General features: G+C 43.5%; 1 protein-coding gene across 3 annotated transcripts in view; it reads left to right on the top strand.

Moving 5' to 3' along the window:
- Sans (SAM_USH1G_HARP domain-containing protein Sans) overlaps positions 1-19,641 on the top strand; it is a 201,120-nt gene that overhangs the window by 143,447 nt on the left and 38,032 nt on the right. For all 3 annotated transcript variants that reach the window (XM_071656087.1, XM_071656086.1, XM_071656088.1), the window contains exons 3-5: positions 3,006-3,231; positions 10,417-10,576; positions 14,325-14,548. In XM_071656087.1, the coding sequence (XP_071512188.1) occupies positions 3,006-3,231; positions 10,417-10,576; positions 14,325-14,548 (610 nt within the window). The remainder of the gene's footprint in view (positions 1-3,005; positions 3,232-10,416; positions 10,577-14,324; positions 14,549-19,641) is intronic.

The following is a 19,641-nucleotide window of genomic DNA, read 5'->3' as shown; positions in this document are numbered from 1 at the left end:
ACCAGATAAATGTTCATGTTTGTGTGGTCGTACATTGCAGGGGTGAGCCAGATCAACGTTCATGTGGTCGTACATTGCAGGGATGAGCCAGATAAATGTTCATTATTGTATGGTCGTACATTGCATGGGTGAGCCAGATAAATGGTCATGTTTGTGTGGTCGTACATTGCGGGGATGAGCCAGATCAATGTTCATGTTTGTGTGGTCGTACATTGCAGGGGTGAGCCAGATAAATGTTCATGTGATACATTGCAGGGTTGAGCCAGATAAATGTTCATGTTTGTGGTCGTACATTGCAGGGGTGAGCCAGATCAATGTTCGTGTTTGTGTGGTCGTACATTGCATGGGTGAGCCAGTTCAATGTTCATGTGGTCGTACATTGCAGGGGTGAGCCAGATCAATGTTCATGTGATACATTGCAGGGGTGAGCCAGATAAATGTTCATGTTTGTGTGGTACATTGCAGGGGTGAGCCAGATCAATGTTCGTGTTTGTGTGGTCGTACATTGCATGGGTGAGCCAGTTCAATGTTCATGTGGTCGTACATTGCATGGGTGAGCCAGCTCAATGTTCATGTGGTCGTACATTGCAGGGGTGAGCCAGATCAATGTTCTTGTTTATATGGTCGTACATTGCAGGGGTGAGCCAGATCAATGTTCATGTAGGGTGAGCTAGATGAATGTTCATGTTTGTATGGTCGTACATTGCAGGGGTGAGCCAGATCAATGTTTATGTAGGGTGAGCTAGATGAATGTTCATGTTTGTATGGTCGTACATTGCAGGGATGAGCCAGATCAATGTTCATGTTTGTGTGGTTGTACATTGCAGGGGTGAGCCAGATAAATGTTCATGTTTGTATGGTCGTACGTTGCAGGGGTGAGCCAGATCAACGTTCATGTTTGTATGGTCGTACATTGCAGGGGTGAGCCAGATAAATGTTCATGTTTGTATGGTCGTACATTGCAGGGGTGAGCCAGATAAATGTTCATGTTTGTATGGTCGTACATTGCAGGGGTGAGCCAAATCAATGTTCATGTTTGTGTGGTTGTACATTGCAGTTGTGAGCCAGATCAATGTTCTTGTTTATATGGTCGTACATTGCAGGGGTGAGCCAGATAAATGTTCATGTTTGTATGGTCGTACATTGCAGCGGTGAGCCAGATCAACGTTCATGTTTGTATGGTCGTACATTGCAGGGGTGAGCCAGATAAATGTTCATGTTTGTATGGTCGTACATTGCAGGGGTGAGCCAGATAAATGTTCATGTTTGTATGGTCGTACATTGCAGGGGTGAGCCAGATAAATGTTCATGTTTGTATGGTCGTACATTGCAAGGGTAAGCCAGATCAACGTTCATGTATGGTCGTACATTGCAGGGATGAGCCAGATCAATGTTCTTGTTTATATGGTCGTACATTGCAGGGGTGAGCCAGATCAATGTTCATGTTTGTATGGTCGTACATTGCAGGGGTGAGCCAGATCAATGTTCATGTTTGTATTGTCGTACATTGCAGGGGTGAGCCAGATCAATGTTCATGCTTGTATGGTCACACATTGCAGGGGTGAGCCAGATCAACGTTCATGTGTGGTCGTACATTGCAGGGGTGAGCCAGATCAATGTTTACGTTTGTATGGTCGTACATTGCAGGGGTGAGCCAGATCAATGTTCATGTTTGTATGGTCGTACATTGCAGGGATGAGCCAGATCAATGTTCATGTTTGTATGGTCGTACATTGCAGGGATGAGTCATATCAATATTCATGTTAGTATGGTCGTACATTGCAGGGGTGAGCCAGATCAATGTTCATGTTTGTATGGTCGTACATTGCAGGGGTGAGCCAGACAAATGTTCATGCTTGTGTGGTCGTACATTGCAGGGGTGAGCCAGACAAATGTTCATGTTTGTATGGTCGAACGTTGCAGGAGTGAGCCAGATCAATCATGTTTGTATGGTCGAACGTTGCAGGGGTGAGCCAGACAAATGTTCATGTTTGTATAGTCGTACATTGCAGGGGTGAGCCAGGTAAATGTTCATGTGTGGTCGTACATTGGAGGGGTGAGCCATATCAACGTTCATGTTAGTATGGTCGTACATTGCAGGGGTGAGCCAGATCAATGTTCATGTATGGTCGTACATTGCAGGGGTGAGCCAGATCAACGTTCATGTGTGGTCGTACATTGCAGGGGTGAGCCAGATCAATGTTCATGTTTGTATGGTCGTACATTGCAGGGGTGAGCCAGATCAATGTTCATGTATGGTCGTACATTGCAGGGGTGAGCCAGATCAACGTTCATGTGTGGTCGTACATTGCAGGGGTGAGCCAGATCAACGCTCATGTATGGTAGTACATTGCAGGGGTGAGCCAGATCAATGTTCATGTATGGTCGTACATTGCAGGGGTGAGCCAGATCAACGTTCATGTGTGGTCGTACATTGCAGGGGCGAGCCAGATCAACGTTTATGTTTGTAAGGTCGTACATTGCAGGGATGAGCCAGATCATTGTTTATGTGTGGTCGTACATTGCAGGGGTGAGCCAGATCAATGTTCATGTGTGGTACATTGCAGGGGTGAGCCAGATGAACGTTCATGTTTGTGTGGTCGTACATTGCAGGGGTGAGCCAGACTAATGTTCATGTTTTTATGGTCGTACATTGCAGGGGTGAGCCAGATCAATGTTTATGTTTGTATGGTTGTACATTGCAGGGGTGAGCCAGATCAATGTTCATGTGTGGTACATTGCATGGGTGAGCCAGATCAACGTTCATCATGTATGGTCGTACATTGCAGGGGATGAGCCAGATCAACGTTCATATATCGTACATTGCAGGGATGAGCCAGATCAACGTTCATGTGTGGTACATTGTAGGGGATGAGCCAGATCAACGTTCATCATGTGTGGTCGTAAATTACAGGGATGAGCCAGACCAGTGTTCATCATGTATGGTCGTACATTACAGGGGATGAGCCAGACCAACGTTCATCATGTGTGGTCGTCCATTGCAGGGGTGAGCCAGACCAGTGTGACCACTACGGTAACACAGCCCTGCACTGCGCAGCCGCCAGGGGACACTTGGGTTGTGTCTCCTTCCTGGTGAACTTCGGGGCCAACATCTGGTCGCTGGACAACGACCTGCACACGGCCAAGGAGCTGGCCGCCATGAACAGCCGGGACGACATCCTCCGCTACCTGGACGCCATCTCGGCCAAGCAGAACGTGGCCGACCCCAAGGTGCGTCCCTCGGGGGTAATAGGGAGATGTGGGGCTTAGAAAGAAGTGGGGTCTCGTAATAGGGAGATGAGGGCTTAGAAAGAAGTGGGGCCTCGTAATAGGGAGATGCGGGGCTTAGAAAGAAGTGGGGGCCTCGTAATAGGGAGATGTGGGGCTTAGAAAGAAGTGGGGGCCTCGTAATAGGGAGATGCGGGGCTTAGAAAGAAGTGGGGGCCTCGTAATAGGGAGATGAGGGCTTAGAAAGAAGTGGGGCCTCGTAATAGGGAGATGCGGGGCTTAGAAAGAAGTGGGGGCCTCGTAATAGGGAGATGAGGGCTTAGAAAGAAGTGGGGCCTCGTAATAGGGAGATGCGGGGCTTAGAAAGAAGTGGGGGCCTCGTAATAGGGAGATGTGGGGCTTAGAAAGAAGTGGGGCCTCGTAATAGGGAGATGCGGGGCTTAGAAAGAAGTGGGGGCCTCGTAATAGGGAGATGAGGGCTTAGAAAGAAGTGGGGCCTCGTAATAGGGAGATGCGGGGCTTAGAAAGAAGTGGGGGCCTCGTAATAGGGAGATGCGGGGTTAGAAAGAAGTGGGGCCTCGTAATAGGGAGATGCGGGGCTTAGAAAGAAGTGGGGGCCTCGTAATAGGGAGATGTGGGGCTTAGAAAGAAGTAGGGGTCTCGTGATAGGGAGATGAGGGCTTAGAAAGAAGTGGGGTCTCGTAATAGGGAGATGCGGGGTTAGAAAGAAGTGGGGGCCTCGTAATAGGGAGATGAGGGCTTAGAAAGAAGTGGGGCCTCGTAATAGGGAGATGAGGGCTTAGAAAGAAGTGGGGCCTCGTAATAGGGAGATGCGGGGCTTAGAAAGAAGTGGGGGCCTCGTAATAGGGAGATGTGGGGCTTAGAAAGAAGTAGGGGTCTCGTGATAGGGAGATGAGGGCTTAGAAAGAAGTGGGGTCTCGTAATAGGGAGATGCGGGGTTAGAAAGAAGTGGGGGCCTCGTAATAGGGAGATGAGGGCTTAGAAAGAAGTGGGGCCTCGTAATAGGGAGATGAGGGCTTAGAAAGAAGTGGGGCCTCGTAATAGGGAGATGCGGGGCTTAGAAAGAAGTGGGGGCCTCGTAATAGGGAGATGTGGGGCTTAGAAAGAAGTAGGGGTCTCGTGATAGGGAGATGAGGGCTTAGAAAGAAGTGGGGTCTCGTAATAGGGAGATGCGGGGTTAGAAAGAAGTGGGGGCCTCGTAATAGGGAGATGAGGGCTTAGAAAGAAGTGGGGCCCTGTAATAGGGAGATGTGGGGCTTAGAAAGAAGTGGGGTCTCGTAATAGGGAGATGCGGGGTTAGAAAGAAGTGGGGCCTTGTAATAGAGAGATGTGGGGCTTAGAAAGAAGTGGGGTCTCGTAATAGGGAGATGCGGGGTTAGAAAGAAGTGGGGCCTTGTAATAGAGAGATGTGGGGCTTAGAAAGAAGTGGGGTCTCGTAATAGGGAGATATGGGGCTTAGAAAGAAGTGGGGGCCTCGTAATAGGGAGATGAGGGCTTAGAAAGAAGTGGGGCCTTGTAATAGGGAGATGTGGGGCTTAGAAAGAAGTGGGGGCCTCGTAATAGGGAGATGAGGGCTTAGAAAGAAGTGGGGCCTTGTAATAGGGAGATGTGGGGCTTAGAAAGAAGTGGGGGCCTCGTAATAGGGAGATGAGGGCTTAGAAAGAAGTGGGGCCTTGTAATAGGGAGATGAGGGCTTAGAAAGAAGTGGGGCCTTGTAATAGGGAGATGAGGGCTTAGAAAGAAGTGGGGCCTTGTAATAGGGAGATATGGGGCTTAGAAAGAAGTGGGGGCCTCGTAATAGGGAGATGAGGGCTTAGAAAGAAGTGGGGCCTTGTAATAGGGAGATGTGGGGCTTAGAAAGAAGTGGGGGCCTCGTAATAGGGAGATGAGGGCTTAGAAAGAAGTGGGGCCTTGTAATAGGGAGATATGGGGCTTAGAAAGAAGTGGGGGCCTCGTAATAGGGAGATGAGGGCTTAGAAAGAAGTGGGGCCTTGTAATAGGGAGATGTGGGGCTTAGAAAGAAGTGGGGGCCTCGTAATAGGGAGATGAGGGCTTAGAAAGAAGTGGGGCCTTGTAATAGAGAGATGTGGGGCTTAGAAAGAAGTGGGGGCCTCGTAATAGGGAGATGCGGGGTTAGAAAGAAGTGGGGCCTTGTAATAAGGAGATGTGGGGCTTAGAAAGAAGTGGGGCCTTGTAATAGGGAGATGCGGGGCTTAGAAAGAAGTGGGGGCCTCGTAATAGGGAGATGCGGGCTTAGAAAGAAGTGGGGCCTTGTAATAGGGAGATGAGGGCTTAGAAAGAAGTGGGGCCTTGTAATAGAGAGATGTGGGGCTTAGAAAGAAGTGGGGGCCTCGTAATAGGGAGATGAGGGCTTAGAAAGAAGTGGGGCCTTGTAATAGGGAGATGAGGGCTTAGAAAGAAGTGGGGCCTTGTAATAGAGAGATGTGGGGCTTAGAAAGAAGTGGGGGCCTCGTAATAGGGAGATGCGGGGTTAAAAAGAAGTAGGGGTCTCGTGATAGGGAGATGAGAGCTTAGAAAGAAGTGGGGTCTCGTAATAGGGAGATGCGGGGTTAGAAAGAAGTGGGGCCTTGTAATAGGGAGATGAGGGCTTAGAAAGAAGTGGGGCCTTGTAATAAGGAGATGTGGGGCTTAGAAAGAAGTGGGGGCCTCGTAATAGGGAGATGAGGGCTTAGAAAGAAGTGGGTCTCGTGAAAGGGAGATGAGGGCTTAGAAAGAAATGGGTTCTCGTAAAAGGGAGATGAGGGCTTAGAAAAAAGTGGGTTCTCGTAATAGGGAGGTGAGGGCTTAGAAAGAAGTGGGGTTTCGTAATAGGGAGGTGAGTGCTTAGAAAGAAGTGGGGTCTCGTAATAGGGAGATGAGGGCTTAGAAAGAAGTGGGGTCTCGTGAAAGGGAGATGAGGGCTTAGAAAGAAGTGGGGTCTCGTAATAGGGAGATGTGGGGCTTAGAAAGAAGTGGGGTCTCGTAATAGGGAGATGAGGGCTTAGAAAGAAGTGGGGTCTCGTAATAGGGAGGTGAGAGCTTAGAAAGAAGTGGATTTCGTGAAAGGGAGATGAGGGCTTAGAAAGAAGTGGGGTCTCGTAATAGGGAGATGAGGGGTTAGAAAGAAGTGGGGTCTCGTGAAAGGGAGATGAAGGGCTTAGAAAGAAGTGGGGTCTCGTAATAGGGAGATGTAGGGCTTAGAAAGAAGTGGGGTCTCGTAATAGGAGATGAGGGTGCAGGAAGCGGGCGTTACAATGGTGGGTAGGATGAGGCAGGCCAGCGGGAGGGGAAGGGTGGTCTGTAGTGTGATGGTCCAACGTGGCTCAGGTCCGGCCGAGGGTGAAGGCTGCTCTCCCCCCCCCCCCGTGGGTCGGGGACCAGAGGGGAAAAATGGGCTTTGTGTGTGTGTGTGTGTGTGTGTTACGCAAGGATGTATGGCGAAGATGCATGGCAAGAATGTATGGCAAGGATGCATGGCAAGAATGTATGGCAAGGATGCATGGCAAGAATGTATGGCAAGGATGTATGGCAAGAATGCATGGCAAGGATGCATGGCAAGAATGTATAGTAAGGATGCATGGCAAGAATGTATGGCAAGGATGTATGGCAAGGATGCATGGCAAGAATGTAAGGCAAGGATGCATGGTAAGGATGCATGGCAAGGATGCATGGCAAGAATGTATGGTAAGGATGCATGGCAAGGATGCATGGCAAGAATGTATAGTAAGGATGCATGGCAAGGATGCATGGCAAGAATGTATGGCAAGGATGTATGGCAAGGATGCATGGCAAGAATGTATGGCAAGGAGGCATGGCAAGGATGTATGGCAAGGATGCATGGCAAGGATGTATGGCAAGAATGTATGGCAAGGATGCATGGTAAGGATGCATGGCAAGGATGCATGGCAAGAATGTATGGCAAGGATGCATGGCAAGAATGCATGGCAAGAATGTATGGCAAGGATGCATGGTAAGGATGCATGGCAAGGATGCATGGCAAGAATGTATGGTAAGGATGCATGGCAAGAATGTATGGCAAGGATGTATGGCAAGGATGCATGGCAAGGATGTATGGCAAGAATGTATGGCAAGGAGGCATGGCAAGGATGCATGGCAAGAATGTATGGTAAGGATGCATGGCAAGAATGTATGGCAAGGAGGCATGGCAAGGATGTATGGCAAGGATGCATGGCAAGAATGTATGGTAAAGATGCATGGCAAGAATGTATGGCAAGGATGTATGGCAATGATGCATGGCAAGAATGTATGGCAAGGATGCATGGCAAGGATGTATGCCAAGGATGCATGGCAAGGATGTATGGCAAGAATGTATGGCAAGAATGTATGGCAAGGATGCATGGCAAGAATGTCTGGCAAATATGTATGGGAAGGATGCATGGCAAGAATGTATGGCATGGATGCATGGCAAGAATGTATGCCAAAGATGCATGGCAAATATGTATGGCAAATATGTATGGGAAGGATGCATGGCAAGAATGTATGGCATGGATGCATGGCAAGAATGTATGGCAAGAATGTATGGTAAGGATGCATGGCAAGAATGTATGGCAAGGATGCATGGCAAGGATGTATGGGAAGCATATATAGCAAGGATGCATGGCAAGGATGTATGGGAAGCATATATAGCAAGGATGCATGGCAAGGATGTATGGCAAGGATGCATGGCAAGAATGTATGGCATGGATGTATGGCAAGGATGTATGCCAAATATGCATGGCAAGGATGCATGGCAAGAATGTATGGCAAGGATGTATGGCAAGGATGTACAAGAATGTATGGCAAATATGTATGGCAAGGATGCATGGCAAGAATGTATGGCAAGGATGCATGGCAAGAATGTATGCCAAGGATGCATGGCAAGGATGTATGGCTAGGATGCATGGCAAGGATGTATGGCAAATATGTATGGCAAGGATGCATGGCAAGAATGTATGGCAAGGATGCATGGCAAGAATGCATGGCAAATATGTATGGCAAGGATGCATGGCAAATATGTATGGCAAGGATGCATGGCAAATATGTGTGGCAAGGATGCATGGCAAAGATGTATGGCAAGGATGCATGGCAAAGATGTATGGCAAGGATGCATGGCAAGGATGTATGGCAAGGATGCATGGCAAAGATGTATGGCAAGGATGCATGGCAAGGATGCATGGCAAAGATGTATGGCAAGGATGCATGGCAAGGATGTATGGCAAGGGTGCATGGCAAAGATATATGGCAAGGATGTATGGCAAGAATGCATGCCAAGGATGTATGGCAAAGATGCATGGCAAGGATGTATGGTAAGAATGTATGGCAAGCATGCATGGCAAGAATGTATGGCAAGTTATAAGTGAGGCGCCGTAAGTTTGTTGGTGTTATAAATGAGGCTCCATAAGTATGTAGGAGTTATAAGTGAGGCACCGTAAGTATGTAGGAGTTATAAGTGAAGCACCATAAGGATGTAGGAGTTATAAGTGAGGCTCCACAAGTATGTAGGAGTTGTAAGTGAGGCTCCATAAGTATGTAAGAGTTATAAGTGAGGCGCCGTAAGGATGTAGGAGTTATAAGTGAGGCGCCGTAAGTATGTAGGAGTTATAGATAAAGTTATAAGTAAAGCACTGTAAGTATGTAGTTATAAGTGAGGCACCATAAGTATGTAAGAGTTATGAGCGATGTGCCATAAGTATGTAGGAGTTATAAGTGAGGCGCCATAAGTATGTAGGAGTTATAAGTGATGTGCCGTAAGTATTTAGGAGTTATAAGTGATATGCCATAAGTATGTAGGAGTTATAAGTGAGGCCCCATAAGTTTGTAGGAGTTATAAGTGAGGCACCGTAAGTATGTAGGAGTTGTAAGTGTTATAAGTGATGTGCCGTAAGTATGTAGGAGTTATAAGTGAGGTGCCGTAAGTATGTAGAAGTTATAAGTGATGTGCCATAAGTATGTAGGAGTTATAAGTGAGGTGCCGTAAGTATGTAGGACTTATAAATGAGGTGCCATAAGTATGTAGGAGTTATAAGTGATGTGCCATAACTATGTAGGAGTTATAAGTGATGTGCCATAAGTATGTAGGAGTTATAAGTGATGTGCCGTAAGTATGTAGGAGTTATATGTGATACACCATAAGTATGTAGGAGTTATAAGTGATGTGCCGTAAGTATGTAGGAGTTATAAGTGAGGTGCTGTAAGTATGTAGGAGTTATAAGTGATGTGCCGTAAGTATGTAGGAGTTATAAGTGATGTGCCGTAAGTATGTAGGAGTTATAAGTGATGTGCTGTAAGTATGTAGGAGTTATAAGTGATGTGCTGTAAGTATGTAGGAGTTGTAAGTGATGTGCTGTAAGTATGTAGGAGTTATAAGTGATGTGCCGTAAGTATGTAGGAGTGATGCATGATCAGTCGTCACAGACATAGGTTTAAGTTAGGTTCACGACCATATGTACCATTATGGTAGTACATGTAGACCACTCAATGTAATGTTCAATAAAAGTCCAACTTGTAATGTACACAATGTAATTATCACATGAATATACAACCTGTTGGTTGATGTACACATGCAGTGTAGTGGTTGTAGTAGACGTACAGTGTAGTGGTTGTAGTAGACGTGTAATGGTTGTAGTAGACGTGTAATGGTTGTAGTAGATGTAAAGTGTAGTGGTTGTAGTAGATGTGCAGTGTATTGGTTGTAGTAGACGTGTAATGGTTGTAGTAGATGTAAAGTGTAGTGGTTGTAGTAGACGTGTAATGGTTGTAGTAGACGTACAGTGTAGTGGTTGTAGTAGACGTACAGTGTAGTGGTTGTAGTAGACGTACAGTGTAGTGGTTGTAGTAGATGTAGAGTGTAGTGGTTGTAGTAGATGTATAGTGTAGTGGTTGTAGTAGACGTACAGTGTAATGGTTGTAGTAGATGTAAAGTGTAGTGGTTGTAGTAGACGTGTAATGGTTGTAGTCGACGTACAGTGTAGTGGTTGTAGTAGACATATAGTGTAGTGGTTATAGTAGACGTACAGTGTAGTGGTTGTAGTAGACGTACAGCATAGTGGTTGTAGTAGACATTCAGTGTAGTGGTTATTGTAGACGTACAGTCTAGTGGCTGTAGTAGACATGCACACAGTGTAGTGGTTGTATTCATGAGTGTCATATCCCCCCACCTCACAACAGCAAGTGCGGAAGCTGCAGGATAAAGCACAGAAGGACGCAGACAAGAGACGTAAAATGTTTGACAAGATCCAGAAGAAAGCGGACCGGAAACGGGAGGAGGAAAATGCCCGGCTACAGAAGGAGAGGCAGAGGATAGAGAGAAATGATGTCAAACCACAAGGTATGTCCCTCTCTCTCTCTCTCTCTCTCTCTCTCTCTCTCTCTCTCTCTCTCTCTCTCTCTCTCTAGTAGTAGTAGTACTAGTAGTAGTGGTAGTAGTATAGTAGTAGTAGTAGTAGTAGTAGTAGTAGTAGTGACAAGGTAGTGTGTGTGTGTGTGTGTGTGTGTGTGTGTGTGTCTGTCTGTGTGTTTGTGTGTGTGTGTGTGTGCATATGGGTGTGTGTGTGTGTGTGTGTATGTGTGTGTGTGTGTGTGTGTGTGTGTGTGTGTGTGTTTGTGTGTGTGTGTGTGTGTGTGTGTGTGTGTGCCTGAAGCATATTGTCAGTGTTCTTACCTCTGCAGTGGAACACATCCTTGGGTTGCCACTGTAAAAGAGAGGTCAGGTCAGAGGTCATGTGAAATAATATATCACCTCTCTTAGTTGGTGATCAAGTTTATTAACACGTTATGTGTACACACACACACACACACACATACATCTATCTATAACACAGTCATGCACTGACAGATAGATAAAGTGATGGTTACAATATAATTCAAAACTATATCATATGATTCCAGAGTAAGGATATATTAGATGATAATGATATATTAGATATAAGATATATGATATATGACCATTGTAGTGAGAAATTATTGCCCTCAGACACTGGGGTCATTATTATCATAATATATTCATGTTTCATTATCTTCCTTCCTCAACATTATAGTGTGAAGTATTACAAAATACATCGAGTCTATCATTATTTCAATCATTTTTGGACATAAAGTGGAAGAAGAATTAAAAATGGACATATCCCAGAATTTTGATTCAACTATGATGTTGATTATAAAAAGTTGTTTGTGTTTTCAAGTGTGATGTTGATTATATTTTACTCATATGTTTCAGTTTTGTTTAATTATAACCAAGATGAGAGTGTGTGAAGGGACTCTTTTACAATTAAAAGTATTTATTACAACATAAATAACTGATAAGAAGTATTCCAAAAAAATCCCTATTTTTTGGCTATAAATAACTGATAAGAAGTATTCCAAAAAAATCCCTATTTTTTGGCTATAAATAACTGATAAGAAGTATTTAAGAAGAAAAAAATCCCTATTTTTTGGTTATAAATGACTGATAAGAAGTATTCCATAAAAATCCCTATTTTTTGGCTATAAATAATAGATAAGAAGTATTTAAGAAGAAAAAAATCCCTATTTTTTGGTTATAAATAACTGATAAGAAATATTTGAGAAGAAAAAAAATCCCAATATTTTGGCTATAAATAACTGATAAGAAATATTTAAGAAATAAAAATCCCAATATTTTGGTTATGAATAACTGATAAGAAATATTTAAAAAGAAAAATATCCCAAGTTTTTGGTTATAAATAACTGATTAGAAATATTTAAGAAAAAAAATTCCCAAATTTTTGCCTGACAACATTATAACAAGCTGTCATCATTTTGCTTTGTATAACATTGAATTAAACTCATGACAGAAGTCGATACACCTCATGGCAAAGTCTTGTTGTATATCCTGCACAACATATGAAGGTTGTGATGAAGGAAGGGCAGGGTTGTAGGTCCTGACAGGGGGCACCAAGAAGACTCTACACTGACACTAGAAGACAAACTAACATGTGTAGAGTTAGTTAGTACTGAATATTCTACAGTAGAGTTAACATATACAAGATGATGCATGTTTTATGACCAGGATTATATGGAAATTAAACCTCAGTGTGTGTACATGAGGGAGGATCACTGACACGGAACAGTAACAACACATTAATGACACGGGTGAATCCAGTCAGTCAGTCAAGTAACTACTGCAGTCAGTCAGTTGGTCAATCAAGTAACTGCTGCAGTCAGTCAGTCGGTCAATCAAGTAACTGCTGCAGTCAGTCAGTCAGTCAAGTAACTGCTGCAGTCAGTCAGTCAGTCAGTCAATCAAGTAACTGCTGCAGTCAGTCAGTCAGTCAATCAAGTAACTGCTGCAGTCAGTCAGTCAGTCAGTCAAGTAACTGCTGCAGTCAGTCAGTCAGTCAGTCAATCAAGTAACTGCTGCAGTCAGTCAGTCAGTCAATCAAGTAACTGCTGCAGTCAGTCAGTCAGTCAATCAAGTAACTGCTGCAGTCAGTCAGTCAGTCAATCAAGTAACTGCTGCAGTCAGTCAGTCAGTCAATCAAGTAACTGCTGCAGTCAGCAGCATTCAGACAGTAGAGTGACTGGCTGTGTGTGTGTGTGTTTGTGTATGTGTGTGTGTGAGGAAGGCATTTCAGCTGAATCCATTATTGCTTTGGAGTTTTTCTTCAGAATCATCGCAAAAGATGAAATACAGTCAAGTGTTATGGTGTGTAGAGTACAGCCAATGTAGATAGATATATATAAGGCTATTACTCCTCTGTAATAGGTTCATTTCATATATATATATATATATATATATATATATATATATATATATATATATATATATATATATATATATATATATATATATATTTCTTTCAAACTATCCGCCATTTCCCGCATTAGCGAGGTAGCGTTAAGAACAGAGGACTGGGCCTTGAGGGAATACCCTCACCTGGCCCAATTCTCTGTTCCTTCTTTTGGAAAAAAAAAAAAAAAAAAAACGATATATATATATATATATATATATATATATATATATATATATATATATATATATATTTTTTTTTTTTTTTTTTTTTTTTTTTTTCTTTTAAACTATTCGCCATTTCTCGCATTAGCGAGGTAGCGTTAAGAACAGAGGACTGGGCCTTTTTTGGAATATCCTCACCTGGCCCCCTCTGTTCCTTCTTTTGGAAAAAAAAAAAAAAAAAAAAACGAGAGGGGAGGATTTCCAGTCCCCCGCTCCCTCCCCTTTTATTCGCCTTCTACGACACGCAGGGAATACGTGGGAAGTATTCTTAATCCCCTATCCCCAGGGATAATATATATATATATATATATATATATCTTTTCTTTCTTTCTTTCAAACTATTCGCCATTTCCCGCATTAGCGAGGTAGCGTTAAGAACAGAGGACTGGGCCTTTGAGGGAATACCCTCACCTGGCCCAATTCTCTGTTCCTTCTTTTGGAAAAAAAAAAAAAGATGTAGTTCTTCCAAATTTTATGTTGCTATTCATATGACCTGCAACTATAAGATAGAGTCACTATACACATGACTGACCTGCAACTATAAGATAGAGTCACTATACACTTGACTGACTCACAACTATAAGATAGAGTCACTATACACATGACTGACTTACAACTATAAGATAGAGTCACTATACACATGACTGACTTACAACTATAAGATAGAGTCACTATACACATGACTGACTTACAACTATAAGATAGAGTCACTATACACATGACTGACTTACAACTATAAGATAGAGTCACTATACACATGACTGACCTGCAACTATAAGAGAGTCACTATACACATGACTGACTTACAACTATAAGATAGAGTCACTATACACATGACTGACCTGCAACTATAAGATAGAGTCACTATACACATGACTGACTTACAACTATAAGATAGAGTCACTATACACATGACTGACCTGCAACTATAAGATAGAGTCACTATACACATGACTGACCTGCAACTATAAGATAGAGTCACTATACTCATGACTGACTTACAACTATAAGATAGAGTCACTATACACATGACTAACATGGCATGATAACCAAGTTGAGGCATTCAAGAGTTGAGTCTCAACCATGTGATCTTGTCCACACACAGAGTCTCGCAAGAGTATTATTAGCACCATCTCACGAGGCTCCATGGCGTTCCTCAATGGGCCGAGGAAGGACTCCCGAACCCTCTACAACAATTCCTACAACAGCCCCAAGTTCTCAGACCTAACAACCACCAGTAGTAGTGCTAAGAAAACGGTGGGAGGCATTCAGAAGAAAATAATTAGAAAAAAAGTTCTCGACGAAACGAAAAACTCCAGTGACTTTAAGGTGAGTGGACGGACTATACTGTGAGGCATTACTATATATTATACTGAGAGGCATTACTATATATTAGACTGAGAGGCATTACTGTATGTTTTACTGTGAGGCATTATTTTAGTCGCCTTCTATGACACGCAGGGAATACATGGGAAGTATTCTTTCTACCCTATCCCCAGGGATATATATATATATATATATATATATATATATATATATATATATATATATATATATATATTTATTTTTTTATTATACTTTGTCGTTGTCTCCCGCGTTTGCGAGGTAGCGCAAGGAAACAGACGAAAGAAATGGCCCAACCCCCCCCATACACATGTATATACATACGTCCACACACGCAAATATACATACCTACACAGCTTTCCATGGTTTACCCCAGACGCTTCACATGCCTTGATTCAATCCACTGACAGCACGTCAACCCCGGTATACCACATCGCTCCAATTCACTCTATTCCTTGCCCTCCTTTCACCCTCCTGCATATTCAGGCCCCGATCACACAAAATCTTTTTCACTCCATCTTTCCACCTCCAATTTAGTCTCCCTCTTCTCCTCGTTCCCTCCACCTCCGACACATATATCCTCTTGGTCAATCTTTCCTCACTCATTCTCTCCATGTGCCCAAACCACTTCAAAACACCCTCTTCTGCTCTCTCAACCACGCTCTTTTTATTTCCACACATCTCTCTTACCCTTACGTTACTCACTCGATCAAACCACCTCACACCACACATTGTCCTCAAACATCTCATTTCCAGCACATCCATCCTCCTGCGCACAACTCTATCCATAGCCCACGCCTCGCAACCATACAACATTGTTGGAACCACTATTCCTTCAAACATACCCATTTTTGCTTTCCGAGATAATGTTCTCGACTTCCACACATTCTTCAAGGCCCCCAGAATTTTCGCCCCCTCCCCCACCCTATGATCCACTTCCGATTCCATGGTTCCATCCGCTGCCAGATCCACTCCCAGATATCTAAAACACTTCACTTCCTCCAGTTTTTCTCCATTCAAACTCACCTCCCAATTGACTTGACCCTCAACCCTACTGTACCTAATAACCTTGCTCTTATTCACATTTACTCTTAACTTTCTTCTTCCACACACTTTACCAAACTCAGTCACCAGCTTCCGCAGTTTCTCACATGAATCAGCCACCAGCGCTGTATCATCAGCGAACAACAACTGACTCACTTCCCAAGCTCTCTCATCCCCAACAGACTTCATACTTGCCCCTCTTTCCAAAACTCTTGCATTTACCTCCCTAACAACCCCATCCATAAACAAATTAAACAACCATGGAGACATCTCACACCCCTGCCGCAAACCTACATTCACTGAGAACCAATCACTTTCCTCTCTTCCTACATGTACACATGCCTTACATCCTCGATAAAAACTTTTCACTGCTTCTAACAACTTTCCTCCCACACCATATATTCTTAATACCTTCCACAGAGCATCTCTGTCAACTCTATCATATGCCTTCTCCAGATCCATAAATGCTACATACAAATCCATTTGCTTTTCTAAGTATTTCTCACATACATTCTTCAAAGCAAACACCTGATCCACACATCCTCTACCACTTCTGAAACCACACTGCTCTTCCCCAATCTGATGCTCTGTACATGCCTTCACCCTCTCAATCAATACCCTCCCATATAATTTACCAGGAATACTCAACAAACTTATACCTCTGTAATTTGAGCACTCACTCTTATCCCCTTTGCCTTTGTACAATGGCACTATGCACGCATTCCGCCAATCCTCAGGCACCTCACCATGAGTCATACATACATTAAATAACCTTACCAACCAGTCAACAATACAGTCACCCCCTTTTTTAATAAATTCCACTGCAATACCATCCAAACCTGCTGCCTTGCCGGCTTTCATCTTCCGCAAAGCTTTCACTACCTCTTCTCTGTTTACCAAATCATTTTCCCTAACCCTCTCACTTTGCACACCACCTTGACCAAAACACCCTATATCTGCCACTCTATCATCAAACACATTCAACAAACCTTCAAAATACTCACTCCATCTCCTTCTCACATCACCACTACTTGTTTTCACCTCCCCATTTGCGCCCTTCACTGAAGTTCCCATTTGCTCCCTTGTCTTACGCACTTTATTTACCTCCTTCCAGAACATCTTTTTATTCTCCCTAAAATTTAATGATACTCTCTCACCCCAACTCCCATTTGCCCTTTTTTTCACCTCTTGCACCTTTCTCTTGACCTCCTGTCTCTTTCTTTTATATATCTCCCACTCAGTTGCATTTTTTCGTCTGTTTCCATACTTGTTGTTATTTCAGGTGTGGCGAGGTGGCAATGGGAATGAATAAGGGCAGACAGTATGAATTATGTACATGTTTATATATGTTTATGTCTGAGTGTGTATATATATGTATACGTTGAGATGTATAGATATGTATATTTGCGTGTGTGGACGTGTATGTATATACATGTGTATGTGGGTGGGTTGGGCCATTCTTTTGTCTGTTTCCTTGTGCTACCTCGTTAATGCGGGAGACAGCGACAAAGCAAAATAAATATAGATAAAATATATATGTGTATGCAAGTGGATGGTCCATTCTTCATCTGTTTCCAGGTGCTACCTCACTGATGCGGGAAATGGCGATCAGGTATGATGAATATATATATATATATATATATATATATATATATATATATATATATATATATATATATATATATTTTTTTTTTTTCATACTATTCGCCATTTCCCGCATTAGCGAGGTAGCGTTAAGAACAGAGGACTGGGCCTTAGAGTAAATATCCTCACCTGACCCCCTTCTCTGTTCCTTCTTTTGGAAAATTAAAAAAAAACGAGAGGGAAGGATTTCCAGCCCCCCGCTCCCTTCCCTTTTAGTCGCCTTCTACAACACGCAGGGAATACATGGGAAGTATTCTTTCTCCCCTATCCCCAGGGGAGAAAGAATATATATATATATATATATTTCTTTCAAACTATTCGCCATTTACCGCGTTAGCAAGGTAGCGCTAAGAACAGAGGACTGGGCCTCTAAGGGAATATCCTCACCTGGCCCCGTTCTCTGTTCCTTCTTTTGGAAAATTAAAAAAAAAAGATGAGAGGGGAGGATTTCCAGCCCCCGCTCCCTCCCTTTTTAGTCGCCTTCTACGACACGCAGGGAATACGTGGGAAGTATTCTTTCTCCCCTATCCCCAGGGAATATATATATATATATATATATATATATATATATATATATATATATATATATATATATATATATATATATATATATATATATTTTTTTATTTTTTTTATTATACTTTGTCGCTGTCTCCCGCGTTTGCGAGGTAGCGCAAGGAAACAGACGAAAGAAATGGCCCCACCCCCCCCCCATACACATGCATATACATACGTCCACACACGCAAATATACATACCTACACAGCTTTCCATGGTTTACCCCAGACGCTTCACATGCCTTGCTTCAATCCACTGACAGCACGTCAACCCCGGTATACCACATCGCTCTAATTCACTCTATTCCTTGCCCTCCTTTCACCCTCCTGCATGTTCAGGCCCCGATCACACAAAATCTTTGTCACTCCATCTTTCCACCTCCAATTTGGTCTCCCTCTTCTCCTTGTTCCCTCCACCTCTGACACATATATCCTCTTGGTCAATCTTTCCTCACTCATCCTCTCCATGTGCCCAAACCACTTCAAAACACCCTCTTCTGCTCTCTCAACCACGCTCTTTTTATTTCCACACATCTCTCTTACCCTTACATTACTCACTCGATCAAACCACCTCACACCACACATTGTCCTCAAACATCTCATTTCCAGCACATCCATCCTCCTGCGCACAACTCTATCCATAGCCCACGCCTCGCAACCATACAACATTGTTGGAACCACTATTCCTTCAAACATACCCATTTTTGCTTTCCGAGATAATGTTCTCGACTTCCACACATTCTTCAAGGCCCCCAGGATTTTCGCCCCCTCCCCCACCCTATGATCCACTTCCGCTTCCATGGTTCCATCCGCTGCCAGATCCACTCCCAGATATCTAAAACACTTCACTTCCTCCAGTTTTTCTCCATTCAAACTCACCTCCCAATTGACTTGACCCTCAACCCTACTGTACCTAATAACCTTGCTCTTATTCACATTTACTCTTAACTTTCTTCTTCCACACACTTTTCCAAACTCAGTCACCAGCTTCTGCAGTTTCTCACATGAATCAGCCACCAGCGCTGTATCATCAGCGAACAACAACTGACTCACTTCCCAAGCTCTCTCATCCCCAACAGACTTCATACTTGCCCCTCTTTCCAAAACTCTTGCATTTACCTCCCTAACAACCCCATCCATAAACAAATTAAACAACCATGGAGACATCACACACCCCTGCCGCAAACCTACATTCACTGAGAACCAATCACTTTCCTCTCTTCCTACACGTACACATGCCTTACATCCTCGATAAAAACTTTTCACTGCTTCTAACAACTTGCCTCCCACACCATATATTCTTAATACCTTCCACAGAGCATCTCTATCAACTCTATCATATGCCTTCTCCAGATCCATAAATGCTACATACAAATCCATTTGCTTTTCTAAGTATTTCTCACATACATTCTTCAAAGCAAACACCTGATCCACACATCCTCTACCACTTCTGAAACCACACTGCTCTTCCCCAATCTGATGCTCTGTACATGCCTTCACCCTCTCAATCAATACCCTCCCATATAATTTACCAGGAATACTCAACAAACTTATACCTCTGTAATTTGAGCACTCACTCTTATCCCCTTTGCCTTTGTACAATGGCACTATGCACGCATTCCGCCAATCCTCAGGCACCTCACCATTAGTCATACATACATTAAATAACCTTACCAACCAGTCAACAATACAGTCACCCCCTTTTTTAATAAATTCCACCGCAATACCATCCAAACCTGCTGCCTTGCCGGCTTTCATCTTCCGCAAAGCTTTCACTACCTCTTCTCTGTTTACCAAATCATTTTCCCTAACCCTCTCACTTTGCACACCATCT

Source organism: Panulirus ornatus, chromosome 62, assembly GCF_036320965.1.
Source record: "Panulirus ornatus isolate Po-2019 chromosome 62, ASM3632096v1, whole genome shotgun sequence".
Classification (NCBI taxonomy): domain Eukaryota; kingdom Metazoa; phylum Arthropoda; class Malacostraca; order Decapoda; family Palinuridae; genus Panulirus; species Panulirus ornatus.
This window is presented reverse-complemented; position numbering and strand designations above follow the sequence as displayed.